General features: G+C 60.6%; 1 protein-coding gene across 1 annotated transcript in view; it reads left to right on the top strand.

Moving 5' to 3' along the window:
- Positions 1–14,535, top strand: part of COL1A1 (collagen, type I, alpha 1) — a 27,262-nt gene extending 12,727 nt beyond the window's left edge. Inside the window, 43 exon segments of the mRNA XM_005868170.2 lie at positions 2,012–2,065; positions 2,183–2,236; positions 2,569–2,622; positions 2,710–2,754; positions 2,873–2,926; positions 3,042–3,086; positions 3,262–3,315; positions 3,574–3,672; positions 3,758–3,802; positions 3,900–3,998; positions 4,121–4,174; positions 4,305–4,412; positions 4,491–4,544; positions 4,884–4,982; positions 5,168–5,195; positions 5,198–5,214; positions 5,250–5,348; positions 5,919–5,972; positions 6,105–6,158; positions 6,269–6,322; positions 6,423–6,476; positions 6,873–6,917; positions 7,010–7,108; positions 7,379–7,486; positions 7,860–7,967; positions 8,144–8,197; positions 8,401–8,454; positions 8,687–8,794; positions 8,880–8,933; positions 9,047–9,100; positions 9,243–9,404; positions 9,490–9,597; positions 9,759–9,866; positions 9,982–10,035; positions 10,142–10,249; positions 10,657–10,710; positions 10,823–10,930; positions 11,253–11,306; positions 11,626–11,733; positions 11,825–12,107; positions 12,228–12,418; positions 12,693–12,935; positions 13,060–14,535. Coding sequence (XP_005868232.1) covers positions 2,012–2,065; positions 2,183–2,236; positions 2,569–2,622; positions 2,710–2,754; positions 2,873–2,926; positions 3,042–3,086; positions 3,262–3,315; positions 3,574–3,672; positions 3,758–3,802; positions 3,900–3,998; positions 4,121–4,174; positions 4,305–4,412; positions 4,491–4,544; positions 4,884–4,982; positions 5,168–5,195; positions 5,198–5,214; positions 5,250–5,348; positions 5,919–5,972; positions 6,105–6,158; positions 6,269–6,322; positions 6,423–6,476; positions 6,873–6,917; positions 7,010–7,108; positions 7,379–7,486; positions 7,860–7,967; positions 8,144–8,197; positions 8,401–8,454; positions 8,687–8,794; positions 8,880–8,933; positions 9,047–9,100; positions 9,243–9,404; positions 9,490–9,597; positions 9,759–9,866; positions 9,982–10,035; positions 10,142–10,249; positions 10,657–10,710; positions 10,823–10,930; positions 11,253–11,306; positions 11,626–11,733; positions 11,825–12,107; positions 12,228–12,418; positions 12,693–12,935; positions 13,060–13,206 — 3,690 coding nt within the window. The 3' untranslated portion in view covers positions 13,207–14,535.
- Positions 14,536–15,962: the final 1,427 nt, after the last annotated feature.

The following is a 15,962-nucleotide window of genomic DNA, read 5'->3' as shown; positions in this document are numbered from 1 at the left end:
GAAAAAAAAAAAAAGAACATTCTCTTCAGGCCCATTGCACAATGATTACATTTTGGAAATTTAACATTGATGCAATACTATACTTAATATACCGTCCCTATTCAAATTTCACCCATGTCCTATTCTATAGCATTATTTTTTCCAATTCCAGGATCCAATCCCGGATCATGAATTGCATTTTATTGTTATGTCTCCTTAGTTTTCCTTTCATCGGGAACATTCCTCAGACTTTTTTTTTTGGTCTTTCATGACACTGAGGTTTTCTGAAGAGCCCATTTGTTTGGTAAACTGTCCCTCAGTTTGGCTGATCCGCTGCGTCTTCCTGACCAGATTTCACGGATGCGTTTTTTGGCAGGACAATCTCACACGTGATGTTGTCCTGCTTCGTGCATCCCATCGGGAGGCACATGATGTCCGTTTGTCCCATGATTGGTGCCGTCTCCTGCCTTTCAACTCACTGTCCCGACCCCACTTTCTCATACGCTCTCTCTGGTTTTTTTCCCCCTAGAACTTTGCTCCCCAGATGTCTTATGGCTATGACGAGAAATCAGCTGGAGTTTCCGTGCCCGGTCCCATGGTGAGCCACCAGGGGGAGTAGAGATGACAGAAGAAGAGCCGATGGGGATCCACACAAGATGGGCCAATGATGGCATAGGGGGGTGGCAGAGATAACCTAGGAGGGTCAAGATGACCTCTGGGACCTCAGAGCCCAGAGAGGATGCAAGGCAACTGGGTGGTCCCAAGAGGAACCCATGGGAGACAGCAAGACTACACCCTTGTTGCACCTTCCCACAGAGATGTCATCAGCGCCTCCTTTTCTTCTTCTTCTATAGGGTCCTTCTGGTCCTCGTGGTCTCCCTGGCCCCCCTGGCTCACCTGTGAGTATCCGGGGTATCTTCACACACCATCTTGAGCCTTTGGGCTTTTAGTGGGAGGATTGGGATGAAGGATTGGGATCTCTTGGTGAGATGGGAGAAGGTAGGCCGGGACCTGCCCTTCTAACCCCACCCCTCTCTCCTTGTCCTCCAGGGTCCCCAAGGTTTCCAAGGCCCCCCTGGTGAGCCTGGCGAGCCTGGCGCTTCAGTAAGTGCCCCCTCCCCAACTTGTCCTCTGTGTACAAATACACCTCCCTCTGCAAACACATGGATTCTCCATTCCCATCTGGAGTCTTCCTTACCTCCTTTCCCTCCCTTTTTCCTTATCCTGGTAATGGTAACCTTCTCTCCTCCTATCTCCTCTAGGGTCCCATGGGTCCCCGTGGTCCTCCTGGCCCCCCTGGCAAGAACGGAGATGATGTAAGTGGCCACCATGAGAAGACACCACCTGACCCTATCTGCCTCTCTGAGCTAGGGCCCTATACTCCCCACCCAGTGCCCCACCGCCTTTGGGGGTAATACCCAGAGAAAAGGGGGAAGTTCACCCTGATGCACAGGACTGCCCTTCAACAATGATCTTCACCCTTTGTGGGATGTTTCTCCTTTCTCTCCACTGTAAGCAAACCCCACCCCTGCCCCTCAGGGCAAGTGACTTCCTTAAGCTTCATTGCTCTGGGCACCCCAGGTCTGCTTTCCATATGATGAGATTAAAATGCTGGTGACAGAAATAAACAGAAATTCCTTTAGAGGGAATTAAAATTCACCAAACAAGGGTTTCATGGTAGATTTAGATTGCAGTCTAAATTCAAAGATAAAGCTCTGCGCCCCTAAGCCTGACCTTCAACAATCCCAAGAAGATTCAGACCCTCCACACCAGGGGTCCTCAAACTACGGCCCACAGGCCACATGCAAATACAAATATTGTATTTGTTCCCGTTTTGTTTTTTTTACTTCAAAATAAGATATGTGCAGTGTGCATAGGAATTTGTTCATAGTTTTTTTTTCAACTACAGTCCAGCCCTCCTATGGTCTGAGGGACAGTGAACTGGCCCCCTGTTTAAAAAGTTTGAGGACCCTTGCTCCACACGTTTCCAGCCCAGGGACATGGGCATGAAGGCCTTTTCTCTCCCTCTCAGGGTGAAGCTGGAAAGCCTGGTCGTCCTGGCGAGCGTGGGCCTCCTGGACCTCAGGTGAGCAAGACCGTGTGGCCAGCCCCCAGCTCTCCTGTATTTGGGCTTCATTTGGGATCTGTGTCCAGCATGGTGGTGTCTTCTAATGGCCCTGCCTTTCTTTTCTTTTCCTTCCAGGGTGCTCGGGGATTACCCGGAACAGCTGGTCTCCCTGGAATGAAGGGACACAGAGTGAGTCCGCTATGAGTCATCTAAGCTCCCAAAGTCCCAGCATCCCACCATTCCAACCCCTTCCCCAAAGGTCCCTGGTGTGTGTCATGGTGGGAGGCAGCCACAGAAGTCCCAAGGGACAGAGAGTAGACATCCAAAGGAATTTACATCCATTGGGAAAGAAATTCTGAGAAGGGGATTGGATGAGATCTTGGGCCAGTTGGGTTGAGTCTAGCTCAGAGACAGGGCAATGTCTGTGGTGAGCTCCCGAGGCTCCTTCTCAGGTCTGGGTGGGTGTCAAGGTGACCCTCCCCCTCCACAGAGTCTTACCTGCTCCCTCCTTTCTATCTTAGGGTTTCAGTGGTTTGGATGGTGCCAAGGGAGATGCTGGTCCTGCTGGTCCCAAGGTAAGAGGCTGTCTGAATGTCATGGTCCTCCACCTCCTGCCCAGTCCCACCCTGGACCAATGCCTAATTCTGTTCTCTGCTCTATAGGGTGAGCCTGGTAGCCCTGGTGAAAATGGAGTTCCTGGTCAGATGGTGAGTGTGTCCAGTTCTAGAAGGAAGAGAGGGAGCAGGGTGTGTGGGGCACAATGGGAGCTTGAGGGAAATGCGTGTGCCCTCCATCTCACTTGGTTTTTCTTGGTTTCGTTGCCAGGGCCCCCGTGGTCTGCCTGGTGAGAGAGGTCGCCCTGGAGCCCCTGGCCCTGCTGTAAGTACTCCTGGTCCCTTGGGGGATCCCTGGGCTCTGGAAGGAGTCCCCCAGGCGCTACAAGGACTGGCCAATGCTCAGTGGATGTAACCGAGGCTTCCTCCCTCTCCTACAGGGTGCTCGTGGAAATGATGGTGCTACTGGTGCTGCTGGACCCCCTGTAAGTGTGGCCCCTAGACCTCAGCGCCTGGGAGTGGGCAGGGTCTCAGTGTGAGCTCTTGGGGATAACACTGGAGATGGGCCATGTTGGTCTGAACCCCAAGACCTCTTCTGTCCCAGGCTGTGGCTGGCAGCTGCCACTTTCCTTCTTGCTAACATCTCCTCTTCATTCACAGGGTCCCACTGGTCCTGCTGGCCCTCCTGGATTCCCTGGTGCTGTTGGTGCTAAGGTGAGACCCCTGCCCTCCTCTGAGCATGGCTCCCATGGGCCAAGGTGTCTCCTTGCTCCCCAAACCAGAGGGACCCAGAGTGGCAAGAGAGAAGTCCACTCCCCAACACCTTTGTCCTGGGGTCCCTTTCTCTGATCTTGGAGTCCTGACTCTTGGTCTCCTGTCCCTACCCTTCACCCCCACCCCCCACTCCCCACCTTCCAAAGGTGAGGTTGGGCTGCCAGGGTGGCTCCTGACATGTCCTTTCTTCCCATCCAGGGTGAAGCTGGTCCCCAAGGTTCCCGAGGCTCTGAAGGTCCCCAGGGTGTGCGTGGTGAACCCGGCCCCCCTGGCCCTGCTGGTGCTGCTGGCCCTGCTGTAAGTATTGCTTCCTCGGTGCCCCATGCCCCTCCCCAACTCAGAGTCCTTGACTGTCACTCACCCGCCTCTTTCTGTGCCACAGGGAAACCCTGGTGCTGATGGACAGCCTGGTGCTAAAGGTGCCAACGTAAGTGTCCTGCAGGTTTCAGAGCTGCCCCTGGTGCCCACCTCCCACCTGCCCTGTGCCCTTCACTGGTAGACTCAACTTGTTCTGCCCCCTACAGGGCGCTCCTGGTATTGCTGGTGCTCCTGGCTTCCCTGGTGCCCGAGGCCCCTCTGGACCCCAGGGCCCCAGCGGTGCCCCTGGCCCCAAGGGTAACAGCGTAAGTGCTACTCTCTTACTTCTGCCCCATTCTGCACTGGCTCCAGTGTGGCCCTTGTCTGGGGGTCAAGGCCAACTGAGCACCCCAACTTATGGCTCATCCTCTTCTCTTCCCCCACACAGGGTGAACCTGGTGCTCCCGGAAACAAAGGAGACACTGGCGCCAAGGGAGAGCCCGTAAGTCCCCCTGCAGCTCAGCCCGTCCGCCTGGGAGGAGATCCAGGGAGGCCCAGCCTCAGCCAGCTGGGGAGTGGGCACCCGGAGGGCCCCTCACTACAGGCTGTCCCCTCCTCTCTGCTGTCTCCAGGGCCCCACTGGTATTCAAGGACCCCCTGGCCCTGCTGGAGAGGAAGGAAAGCGAGGAGCCCGAGGTGAACCCGGACCTGCCGGCCTGCCCGGACCCCCTGGCGAGCGTGTAAGAGCCCCCTTCTCTGTCCCCAGTGCCAGCCTGGCGCCCCATGTCTGAGCTCACTGACCTCCTCTCCTCCTGCAGGGTGGACCTGGTAGCCGTGGTTTCCCTGGTGCAGATGGCGTTGCTGGCCCCAAGGTAACCTCTCTTCGTGGCTGGAGGCTGCCCCTGCTGCTCCCTGCCCTTTACTTCCCCTTTTCAGATGTAGTCACCCCCACCACACACGCACGCACACGCACACGCACACACTCACGCACGCACGCACTCACACACGCACGCACTCACGCACGCTGCCCAGCCCTTGTGCCCCATGCTGTGGCTACAGGCTTCTCTCTCCACACTCGGTCTCACCTTGGCCTTCCCACCTCCAACAATGTCCCCCAAAGCCCCCCACCTCCCTGGGAGGAAGCAGATGCTGGCCCCTGGGAAAGAGGCCTAGGCCTGAGACCCTAATTGTTCCTGTGACCCCCCAACCAGGGCCCCGCTGGCGAACGCGGTTCTCCTGGCCCCGCTGGCCCCAAAGGCTCTCCTGGTGAAGCTGGTCGCCCCGGTGAAGCCGGTCTGCCTGGTGCCAAGGTGAGACCCCAGCCCTCTGCCCAGCGGGCCCGGCCCCTGCCTGTCCCGTGTTGGCTCGGGGATGAGGTGCTCTGGAGCAGGACCACGGACCCGCCATCTGGAGTGCCTCCTGCCCAGCCTCCACTGTCCTCCTCCCCGCCCCTCCGCACCCCTCCCTCACCCGCTCACACCTCTGCTCCCCCTAGGGTCTGACTGGCAGCCCTGGCAGCCCCGGCCTGACCCCCCACCCCCTGTTCTCACCTCGGCTTTTGTGACTTCCATTCCCAGGGTCCCGCTGGTCAAGATGGTCGCCCCGGACCTCCAGGCCCCCCTGGTGCCCGTGGTCAGGCTGGGGTGATGGGATTCCCTGGACCTAAAGGTGCTGCTGTGAGTATTCAGGGAGGAGCATCACAGAGCCGGGGACAGACACACGGGGAGGCGAGAGTCCTGGTTTCTGGGCCCAGCTCTGCCGCTGATTTGCTGTGTGGCCTCAGGCCACTCACGGCCCCTCTCTGGACCTCAGTCTCCCTATTCATAAAATGAAAGACCTCTCCTGACACCACTACCATGGCTCTATCCCTGGAAATAAATATTGGTATCTGCACCCTCCCCCCCATACACACACGGAGATGGGGTAGTCCCTTTATATAATAGTTACCCCCAAATCTTGGGGGTTCTTTGAGGTTTGAAAGGAGATATCAGAAGAGATGAAAGCCCTTTGCAGCTCAGGTCACCACAGGCATATGACGGGGAGAAGGAAGGGGAGAGGGAGGAGAGATGAGCCGGAAGGGGCCTGTGTCTGAGGGAGAGGCTAAGGGACCAGCAAAGGCATTTCCCCAGGGTCCAGAGCTGGTGGATAAAAAGTCCCTTTAAAAATTCCACTCAAAGTGAACAGGAGGGACCTGGGACGCCCTGCTCTCCCACTGCAGCCCCTCAACCCTGACTCTTTTCCCCCAGGGAGAACCCGGCAAAGCCGGAGAGCGAGGTGTTCCCGGACCCCCTGGCGCTGTGGTAAGCATCTTACCCTTCCTCCTCGCTGCCCATCACTAGGGTCCCAGGACCCCCAGCCCCAGGCCTGCCCACCTGCCCCTCTTCCTCCAGCCACCTCACCACCCTGAGTTCTTCTTTGCTCTCCCCCCACAGGGTCCTGCTGGCAAAGACGGAGAAGCTGGAGCTCAGGGAGCCCCTGGCCCTGCTGTAAGTGGCCCTGCAGGGAGGCCTGCGCAAGGCGGGGCGCAGGGGGGCAGCAGTGGGCGACACCTGCCGCGCCTCTCCTGGGCCTTTCTGACCACATTCTCCCCTGACAGGGCCCTGCTGGTGAGAGAGGAGAACAAGGCCCTGCTGGCTCCCCCGGATTCCAGGTGAGGCCTCACAGCTGTCAGGGAGCGGGTTGGGAGTTCCCCTTTGTTCTCTTCTGAATTCTAATCCCCTTCTCTCCCCTCCCCCATCTCCCACCCCCAGGGTCTCCCTGGCCCCGCTGGTCCTCCCGGTGAAGCAGGCAAACCCGGTGAACAGGTAAGAGGCAGGGATGCAGGGAGTACAGAGGGAGGGGCCGGCCTCCGAGCTAACTAGACACCGGCAGCTGGAGGGATAATGGTTAGACACCAGGCAGGACTTCCCACCATGAAGGGAGCAGCACAGAGGGAAGCAGGCAGCTGCGCCTGTGCAGGACGCGCTCTGGAAGGAGCTGCTCAGCTGCTAGTCTGCATGACTTCTGCTTAGAGATGCTGGAACTTTCCTTCAACCCAAAGTTGGGGGCGTAGAGAGGAGAGGGGTGATCCTAGTTCAGTGCCACAAAGGCGCTGGTCTCTCATCGCAGAGCCTGGGCCACCCCCCGGCAGGAGGGCAGGTGCTTTCTAGGGCTGAGGCGCCGTGGCCTTTGCTCACTGTCTGTCCCTCCCTCCCCCACAGGGTGCTCCTGGAGACCTCGGTGCCCCTGGCCCCTCTGGAGCAAGAGTAAGTAGAGCCTCTGCCGCTCCCATGCAGATGCCCCGGGCTGGCTGCCTCTGGAGCCACCATCATGAGTCCCGCCCTTCCTCTCCTCCTAGGGCGAGAGAGGTTTCCCTGGAGAGCGTGGTGTGCAAGGTCCCCCCGGCCCTGCTGGTCCCCGCGGATCCAATGGTGCCCCTGGCAACGATGGTGCTAAGGTAAGGACAGCACAGGGACCGGGTCTCACCCCTCTTGCGGCCGGGGACACCTGACTGTGACCAAAGCCACCTAGATGCGAAGGAGGGGTGGGGGACCCTGCTGGGGTGGGGTCCAGGTGCAGCCTGAAGTGCTGGCTGTGAGCCTTTACTCTCCGCGGATGCCTGTCCCAGGCCTCGAAACCAAGCCGGGGAGATATTAAGAGGGGCTCAAGGCTATGACGTCATCCTGGAAGCCCAGGCCTCACTCCAGTCCTCTTGGTTGCCACTTAGGGTGATGCTGGTGCCCCTGGAGCCCCCGGCAGCCAGGGTGCCCCTGGCCTTCAGGGAATGCCTGGTGAACGAGGTGCAGCTGGTCTTCCAGGCCCGAAGGGTGACAGAGTAAGTCCAGCCCCGTGTGGTTCCCCTCCTCTGTCTACTCTGGACCCCTCGGCCTCTCTCTCCCCACCCTGCGATCTTCCCCTCCGGCCTTTCTGCTGACGAATCCTCTAGCTGTGGTCCAGGCCCTTCTCTCCCCATGAGTTACCTTGGCAATGAGAGGTGGGGCTTTCTCCTGGATGGGGGACTCCCTTGTTCATCCCTCTACACAAGGCAGGGCCTCTTACCCTCTGCCAGCACCTTTTCCTCGGAAACGTTTTTGGGGTCCTGGGCGAGGGGGCAGGGCAGAGCTGGGGCGGGTCCCAGACACCAGCCAGACACGCTAGGCCGCCTCCTGGCTCCACGCTGCAAGTCTCAGGCTGTCCCATGTTTCTAGGGCGATGCTGGTCCCAAAGGTGCTGACGGTGCTCCTGGCAAAGATGGCGTCCGAGGTCTAACTGGCCCCATTGGTCCTCCTGGCCCTGCTGGTGCCCCTGGTGACAAGGTGAGTGGCTGCCTCCTTACCATCTTCCCTAACGCAGCTTTCCCAAGCCTGGGCGTGGCTCCCAGCTGACAACCTGAAGGCGGGGAATCTGAAGGGAGGGAGGCGCTCCTGGGGTTAGTCTGCCAGGAGTACGCAGGGTGGACCCTGACCCTGAGCCTCTTGTCCCCCCCCTTCAGGGTGAAACAGGTCCTAGCGGCCCTGCTGGTCCCACTGGAGCGCGTGGTGCCCCCGTAAGTACAGAGCGAACGCCTCGTCCTTGGCCCTTCTCTCCCTTCGCCCGCCCCCCAGCCCTTCCTACCCTCCTCCACCTCTGCTGTCATCCCTGGCCCCCGAGAACGCTCCTCAGGGCCCCCCTCCTCGCCTGTCCCTCCAGCGCCCACTCCCGCCTCCCCCACGCCAGGGCATCTCTCCAGTTTGCCTCCTTGTCTTCTAGGGAGACCGTGGTGAGCCTGGTCCCCCTGGCCCTGCTGGCTTCGCTGGCCCCCCTGTGAGTATCAAGACTCCCTTCATTTCTTCTCACCAACTGGGACCGGGGGCCTTGGGGGCCTGGATGAAGACAGAAGCAGCCTCCGGAGTCGGGAGGGGGAAGGGGCTGGGATGTCTCCCATTCAAGCATCTTCCTGCCCCGAGTTGCTGCCCCAGCCCAGCAGCTGACCTGTGACACTGCTACATCCCTCCCCTCTACTCACCACTCCCTCCTCCTCCTCCTCCTCCTCCAGGGTGCTGATGGCCAACCTGGTGCTAAAGGCGAACCCGGTGATGCTGGTGCTAAAGGCGATGCTGGTCCCGCTGGCCCTGCTGGCCCCGCCGGCCCCCCTGGCCCCATTGTGAGTATCCCGCCCTCGGCCCCAAGCTGCCACAGGCCTGGACCCCGGGCTGGCCCAGCCTTGACGCCTCTGTGCTCCCCTCCAGGGTAACGTTGGTGCTCCTGGACCCAAAGGTGCCCGCGGCAGCGCTGGTCCCCCTGTGAGTAGCTCACTCCGAGTGTCTGCTGGGCTCCCCGGCTGGTTTGGAGGAAGGGGCGGCTGGGCCAGGTAAGGGCGCCCTTCTCCTGACTTCTTCCTTGTCCTCTCGGCTAGGGTGCTACTGGTTTCCCTGGTGCTGCTGGCCGCGTCGGTCCCCCCGGCCCCTCTGTGAGTATCCCCAGTGGAGACTCCGCTGCTGGGAGGGGCGGGGCTGGGGCACCGGCTGTCAGGAGCGTCCTGGGCCTGACGGAGGCCCCAGTGATGCTCTGGAATCCGGTGGAATCTGACAGCCCCTCTTCTCCTCATTCAGGGAAATGCTGGACCCCCTGGCCCTCCTGGCCCTGCTGGCAAAGAAGGCGGCAAAGGCCCCCGTGGTGAGACCGGCCCCGCTGGACGTCCCGGTGAAGTTGGTCCCCCCGGCCCCCCCGGCCCTGCTGGCGAGAAAGGATCCCCTGGCTCCGATGGACCTGCTGTACGTGCGCGCTCCGGAGGGGCCTGGGGTGGGAGAGTGGTCCCTGGCCACGGCAGGGCCCCTCACCGCTGCCTGCCTCCCGCAGGGCTCCCCTGGAACCCCTGGACCTCAAGGCATTGCTGGACAGCGTGGTGTGGTCGGCCTGCCTGGTCAGCGAGGAGAACGAGGCTTCCCCGGTCTTCCTGGCCCCTCTGTGAGTGCCCCCTCATCTTGGGGGACCCCGAGAGGACCTGTCATAGGACTCGGAGGGTGCAGGATGGGGGTGGGGCCAGCAAAGACCAATGTGCTAGCTGACCAGGGGGCTCTCAGGACCCCCCCCCCCCGGCTCTCGCCTGACCCTTTCTTCTACCTAAGGGCGAACCTGGCAAACAAGGTCCTTCTGGCTCCAGTGGCGAACGCGGCCCCCCTGGTCCCATGGGTCCCCCTGGATTGGCTGGACCCCCTGGCGAGTCTGGACGTGAGGTAAGCAGTCAGTCGCCAGCCCTGAGCGATGCCAGTGCCTGCCGCAGGGCCATGGGGCCTTGGCCTGAGCCTCCCTCCCCCTCGCTGATGCCGACCTCTCTCCCGCTCCCTGCAGGGATCGCCTGGTGCTGAGGGCTCCCCCGGACGAGATGGATCTCCTGGCCCCAAGGTGAGACGGCTGCGCCCCCCGGGCCACAGCTGCGTCTGCTGCTCCCCCGGCCCCACCAGGCCCTTCATCTGGGGCTGACCCGGTCTCTGCTCCTCTCCCCTCCCAGGGTGACCGTGGTGAGACCGGCCCTGCTGGACCCCCAGGCGCTCCTGGCGCTCCTGGTGCCCCTGGCCCAGTCGGCCCTGCTGGCAAGAGTGGCGACCGTGGTGAGACTGTAAGTAGCTGGGCTCCCGCTGGCTGCTTCGGGTCAGGCTAGGACTCTCCGGGTTGCTAGGGTCCTGCAGGCGGACATCTGACCTCAGCCAGGCAGGGGAGGACTGGAGGTCTTGCAAGGGGGCCAGGCCCTTGGCTCCCCGGAGAACAGCCACAGCTCAGCCTCGAGGCCCCTCCCCACAGGGCCCGTCGCCCCCGGGGATGGAGTTGTCCCCTGTTAACTGCCCAGCTTACACAAAGCCTGAATTCCATAGTTTCCTCTGGAGCTTGGGAGAGAGGGGCACAGTGGGAAGGATGGGAGGAAAGGGGGATCTGGCCAAGGAGTGGTTTCAGCAGCAGCTGGTGCTGGGCAAGCCCTCAGCCTGGGCCTCCCGGGCCCGGATCTAACGCCCTCTCTGCTCTCCCCAGGGTCCTGCTGGTCCTGCCGGCCCCATCGGCCCCGCTGGCGCCCGTGGCCCCGCTGTAAGTCCTGCCCTGGCCCTCGCGTCCTCAGAACCCTGTCCAGGTGTGGACAGCACCCCACTCAGTGCTCACGGACCTTCCTCCTGACAACCTGTCTCCTCCACTCTTCTAGGGACCCCAAGGCCCCCGTGGTGACAAGGGTGAGACAGGCGAACAGGGCGACAGAGGCATCAAGGGTCACCGTGGTTTCTCCGGCCTCCAGGGTCCCCCTGGCCCTCCTGTGAGTACCTCCCCCAGCCCCAGCTGCCATCGAGTCTTCTCTTACCCTCTCCCAGGCCTTGCTGTGTGATGGGGGGCGGGGGGTGGGGGGAGCACTTTGGCTCAATTTCCCCCTCTGGGTAGTCATTCTCACTTCTCCCTCATGAGGACTGGGATCCGAAGATTTGTGGGCATTTCCAAGGCGCTTCTGAGAGGGCGAAGGGTGTATATGGAAGGCCTGTGGGAGGGGTCTCAGCCTCTAGACTCCCTGATTGATGGGGTGGGGCAGGTTGCTGGCCGCACTGACCCACAACGGGCCTGAATCGCCTTTGCGTCTCCCTCAGGGCTCTCCTGGTGAGCAAGGTCCCTCTGGAGCTTCTGGTCCCGCTGGTCCCCGTGTAAGTCTCTCCTTCTATCTCCTCTTCTTGGGCCCCAAGTCCAGGTTCACATCAGGGTCCTTGGCCTGGGACACAGGTGCTCCTCACCTCTCTGGAGAAGGGTCCAGAGACAGGGGCTGGGGGAGGGGAAGCAGAGTCCTAAGCCATCTCCCCAGCCTTGGGCATCCCCCGCCCGCTCCTTCTTCCCCCGGGGCTCCTGGCCCAGCGGTGGGAATGAGCAATGATGAGCACCAGGCGGGGAGGGTGGCGGGCTGCTCCCCAGCGTGGGGTGGTCCTGTGCTTCCTGGCAGACTGTCTTTAACCATCGTCCCCTCTGCAGGGTCCCCCCGGCTCTCCCGGTGCTGCTGGCAAAGATGGTCTCAACGGTCTCGCCGGCCCCATCGGCCCCCCTGGTCCTCGTGGTCGCACTGGTGATGCTGGTCCTGTTGTACGTAGCTCCCCATCCTGTCTGCTCGTGGCCCTTCAGCCCTGAGATGCTCAAACCCCGGAGAACCCCACTCTCATCCCTTTCCTTGCAGGGTCCCCCCGGCCCTCCCGGCCCTCCCGGTCCCCCTGGTCCTCCCAGCGGCGGTTTCGACTTCAGCTTCATGCCCCAGCCACCTCAAGAGAAGGCGCACGATGGTGGCCGCTACTACCGGGCCGATGATGCCAATGTGGTCCGTGACCGTGACCTCGAGGTGGACACCACCCTCAAGAGCCTGAGCCAGCAGATCGAGAACATCCGGAGCCCCGAAGGCAGCCGCAAGAACCCCGCCCGCACCTGCCGCGACCTCAAGATGTGGAACTCCGACTGGAAGAGCGGTGAGGACACGCCTGCCCGCCCCGTGCCCGTCCTCCCCCTCCTGCCCCGAGGGGTTCCGATGCCCAGGCGCCCCGCCTCCCAGGCCTCCCCTGACTCCGCCTCGCCCTGCCCCATCGCAGGAGAATACTGGATTGACCCCAACCAAGGCTGCAACCTGGACGCCATCAAGGTCTTCTGCAACATGGAGACCGGCGAGACCTGCGTGTACCCCACTCAGCCCACCGTGGCCCAGAAGAACTGGTACATCAGCAAGAACCCCAAGGAGAAGAAGCACGTCTGGTTCGGCGAGAGCATGACCGGCGGATTCCAGGTGCGCGAGCTGAACCCCGGAGCCACTCTCACAAGATGGGGGGCGGGGGGCGCAGGAGGGGCGTGAGCGAAGGTCTGGGTGCTCTAGGCCTCTGCTGGGTGTGACGGACAGAGCCAGGGGGAGAAGCCGGGGTCCTGCGCCCCTAAGACCGGCTCAGACAGGGGGCGCCCGTGGGAGGTCACGATGCTGTCCGAGGACTCCAGGGGGACGGGGCCAGGACTAGAGGCTCCAGGACGGCCGCTCACTCTCTCTTCGCTCTCCCGGCCTCTTGCAGTTCGAGTATGGCGGCCAGGACTCCGACCCCGCCGACGTGGCCATCCAGCTGACCTTCCTGCGCCTGATGTCCACCGAGGCCTCCCAGAACCTCACCTACCACTGCAAGAACAGCGTGGCCTACCTGGACCAGCAGACAGGCAACCTCAAGAAGTCCCTGCTCCTCCAGGGCTCCAACGAGATCGAGCTCCGGTCCGAGGGCAACAGCCGTTTCACCTACACTGTCACCTACGACGGCTGCACGGTGAGTCCCCGGGGAAGGGGAAGGGCCCCTCTCTGGGCCCTGGCTTTCCAGGCAGGCCCTCGTGCTCCCGCCCCCTCACTCCCACCCGGTGACGCCCCTCTCCCATTGTCTCCCCTCCGCCCAGAGTCACACCGGAGCCTGGGGCAAGACAGTGATCGAATACAAAACCACCAAGACCTCCCGCCTGCCCATCATCGATGTGGCCCCCTTGGACATTGGCGCCCCAGACCAGGAATTCGGCATGAACGTTGGCCCTGTCTGCTTCCTGTAAACTCCCTCCACCCCCACCTGGCTCCCTCCCACCCAACCCCATGGCCCCTGACCTCGGAAACAGACAAACAACCCAAACTGAACCCCCCCAAAAAGTCAAAAATGGGAACCAATTTCACATGGACTTTGGAAAATTTTTTTTTCCTTTGCATTCATCTCTCAAACTTAGTTTTTATCTTTGACCAACTGAACATGACCAAAAACCAAAACCACATTCAACCTTACCAAAAACCAAAAAAAAGAAAGAATAAATAAATAACTTTTTAAAAAAGGAAGCTTGGTCCACTTGCTTGAAGACCCATGTGGGGATAAGTCCTTTTCTGCCCATTGGGCATATGATACCCCAACGCTGCCCTTTCTGCTCCTTTCTCCATGCCTTCTTGGGGCCTCCCCTCCACTGCTCCCCAAATCTAAGTCTCCCCCAAAAGACACAGGAAACCATGCATTGTCTGCCCAGCAACCAAAGGCAATGCTAAAACACCCGAGTGGCCCTCCCTCACCCCGCACCCCCAAGCCCTGGGGGAACCTGGGGTTCTCAGACTGCCAAAGAAGCTTCACCATCTGGGGTCCCCGGGCCTCGCAACATTCCCCTCTTCGTTTTTGAGGAGGGCGTGCCGGGGGGCCACAGGCCCTGCATCGCCTGGTTTGGAGGAAAGTCAGGAGGGGCCACGACAGTGGAAACGTGTCGATCCCCGTGCGCCAGGGCTGATGGGAGAGACTGCTCCGTTCCTTGTGTAACTGTTGCTGAAAGACTACCTCTCTATGTGTCACCGGGGCAACCGCGTGGGGGCGGGCGGGGGCAGGATGGAAGGGGCTCCCCGTTTTATATCAAAGGTGCTACATCTCTGTGATGGGGTGGGGTAGCGAGGGGATCACTGGTGCTATAGAAGTGGAGACGCCCCACCCCTACCACCAGGCCAGCAAATGTTCCTTTTTGTTCCAAGTCTTCTGAATTCTTTGGTGTTTTTTTCTTTTCTCGTGGATGGAGATGCATGTGAATTTTCTTAAGGTGCTATTTACCACAGGGGAGAGCGTGTGCCACTCACTCCTCACCCTCTCTCCCCACCCCCCTCGCCTGCTCGGGCCTCTCTCTCCAGACCTCTCTTCTCTGAAACCCCCTCCTCCTCAGCTCCTCCCAGCCTCACACCTCTCTCCTAGTCTGTCCTTCGTCCTCTCTCCTGGGTTTCAGAGCACAAATTCCCCAAAGCACAAAGCAGTTTTCCCCCTGGGGTGGGAGGAAGCAAGAGACTCTGTACCTATTTTGTATGTGTATAATAATTTGAGATGTTTTTAATTATTTTGATTGCTGGAATAAAGCATGTGGAAATGACCCAAACATACGAGCAGTGGCCTCCTCATTTCCTTCCTTGGAGTCGGGGGGTGGGGAGGGAGGTGGGGGGGGCTCTCCTTCCTTTTCTTGCCCATTTCGTCCCCCCTCCCCGCATCTAACACCCTTCTTGGTCCCTCTTCTTCCCTCTTACCGTTCGTATACCTTAACCCATTTTCTTCCCTTGCTCATGCAAGCTTCCTCACAAGTCTCCCCAAAACCCTCTCCCCCCTTATAGTACATGTGCAGCAACACACACACACACACACACACACACACACACACACACACACGACTCCCTCCAGAGCCTCATGCCCACTTTCCCATTAAAGCCATCCATTCTGCTGCCCTCTCCCCTGCTGTAGGCACCCTGCAGGGTTGGGGGACATGAGAAGGCACTGCCCCTGGGGGACTGGGTGATGGAGGTGGGACCGGTGAGGGTACCTAGAAGCCCTCAGCAAGGCCTCTCCCTGGGCAAACACGGAGGGGCATGTGGCCCCCGCCCCCTCCTGCCTCGCCCTCGCTGAGCTCCTCCGAAGGACCAACTGGCAGCACAGCACGTGAAGGGGGTGCCTGCGCCTGGCGGAGGCCTGTGGGGTAACCTGGAGTCCTGCTCACCCTCCGGGGCTCCAGGGGAAGGAGCGGGGAGGCTGCCCAGGGGCCTGGGAGAACTGCAGACAAGGCACGTGCAGGTGCCACCTGGACGGCGACAGGCCCTAACCGCGCTGAGCATGGACTGGGTCCCTCTTGGCCTTCTACGTCCCCAAGACAGGAGGCCCCCTGGGGGTGGGGTGGCCTGGACAGGTCCTTTTGCCCAGCCCCTGCCCCCTGCCCATTCCTTATCCTTTTAAAATCCTTGCCTCTTACTCCTGCTTCTTCCCTCCCTTTTCCCTTCCCCTCTGCTGCCCACACCCCTGCCGGCCTGAGCCCCTGAGGCCCCCAAGGGGGAAGGGAGACAGCCTGCAGTCAGTGGGAATACAGGAGCCAGAGAGTCCAAAGTCCGGAGCAGACCAGGTGCCCAGAGGCTGGAGACGGTTACAGTTGTCCCCACCTCCCACCCAAGGTCTTAGGCCTAAACTTCCGTGTTCCTCCCACCGGCCTCTGCGATCCTCATTAAGTAGTCATGGCCATTCATTATGGCCTTGAATAATTCATCATCAGCACTTCTTACACAATCAGGACAGTGTAGACAGGGAATCAGTCTCAAGAGGGTAAGAAACTGTAGCATGACAAGGAAGGCTTAGTCATATGCAAATTACCTGGTGCCGTGGGGATGGATTGATCAATCGGTGGCCTGCTGGCACCTGCCTAAGTAACCCCCATCTACCTGGACCTCCGGCCCCTGGGGCCCTGGGCAGTCTCACCCCTTCCCCACCTGCCCCCTGGGGGATCCAGAAGCATCCTGAGCCTGGCATCCAAGGCTCTACCTG

Source organism: Myotis brandtii, unplaced genomic scaffold (assembly GCF_000412655.1).
Source record: "Myotis brandtii unplaced genomic scaffold, ASM41265v1 scaffold265, whole genome shotgun sequence".
Taxonomy (NCBI): Eukaryota; Metazoa; Chordata; class Mammalia; order Chiroptera; family Vespertilionidae; genus Myotis; species Myotis brandtii.
Note: the sequence above shows the minus strand (reverse complement) of the source record. Positions and strands in the feature narration are given on the sequence as shown.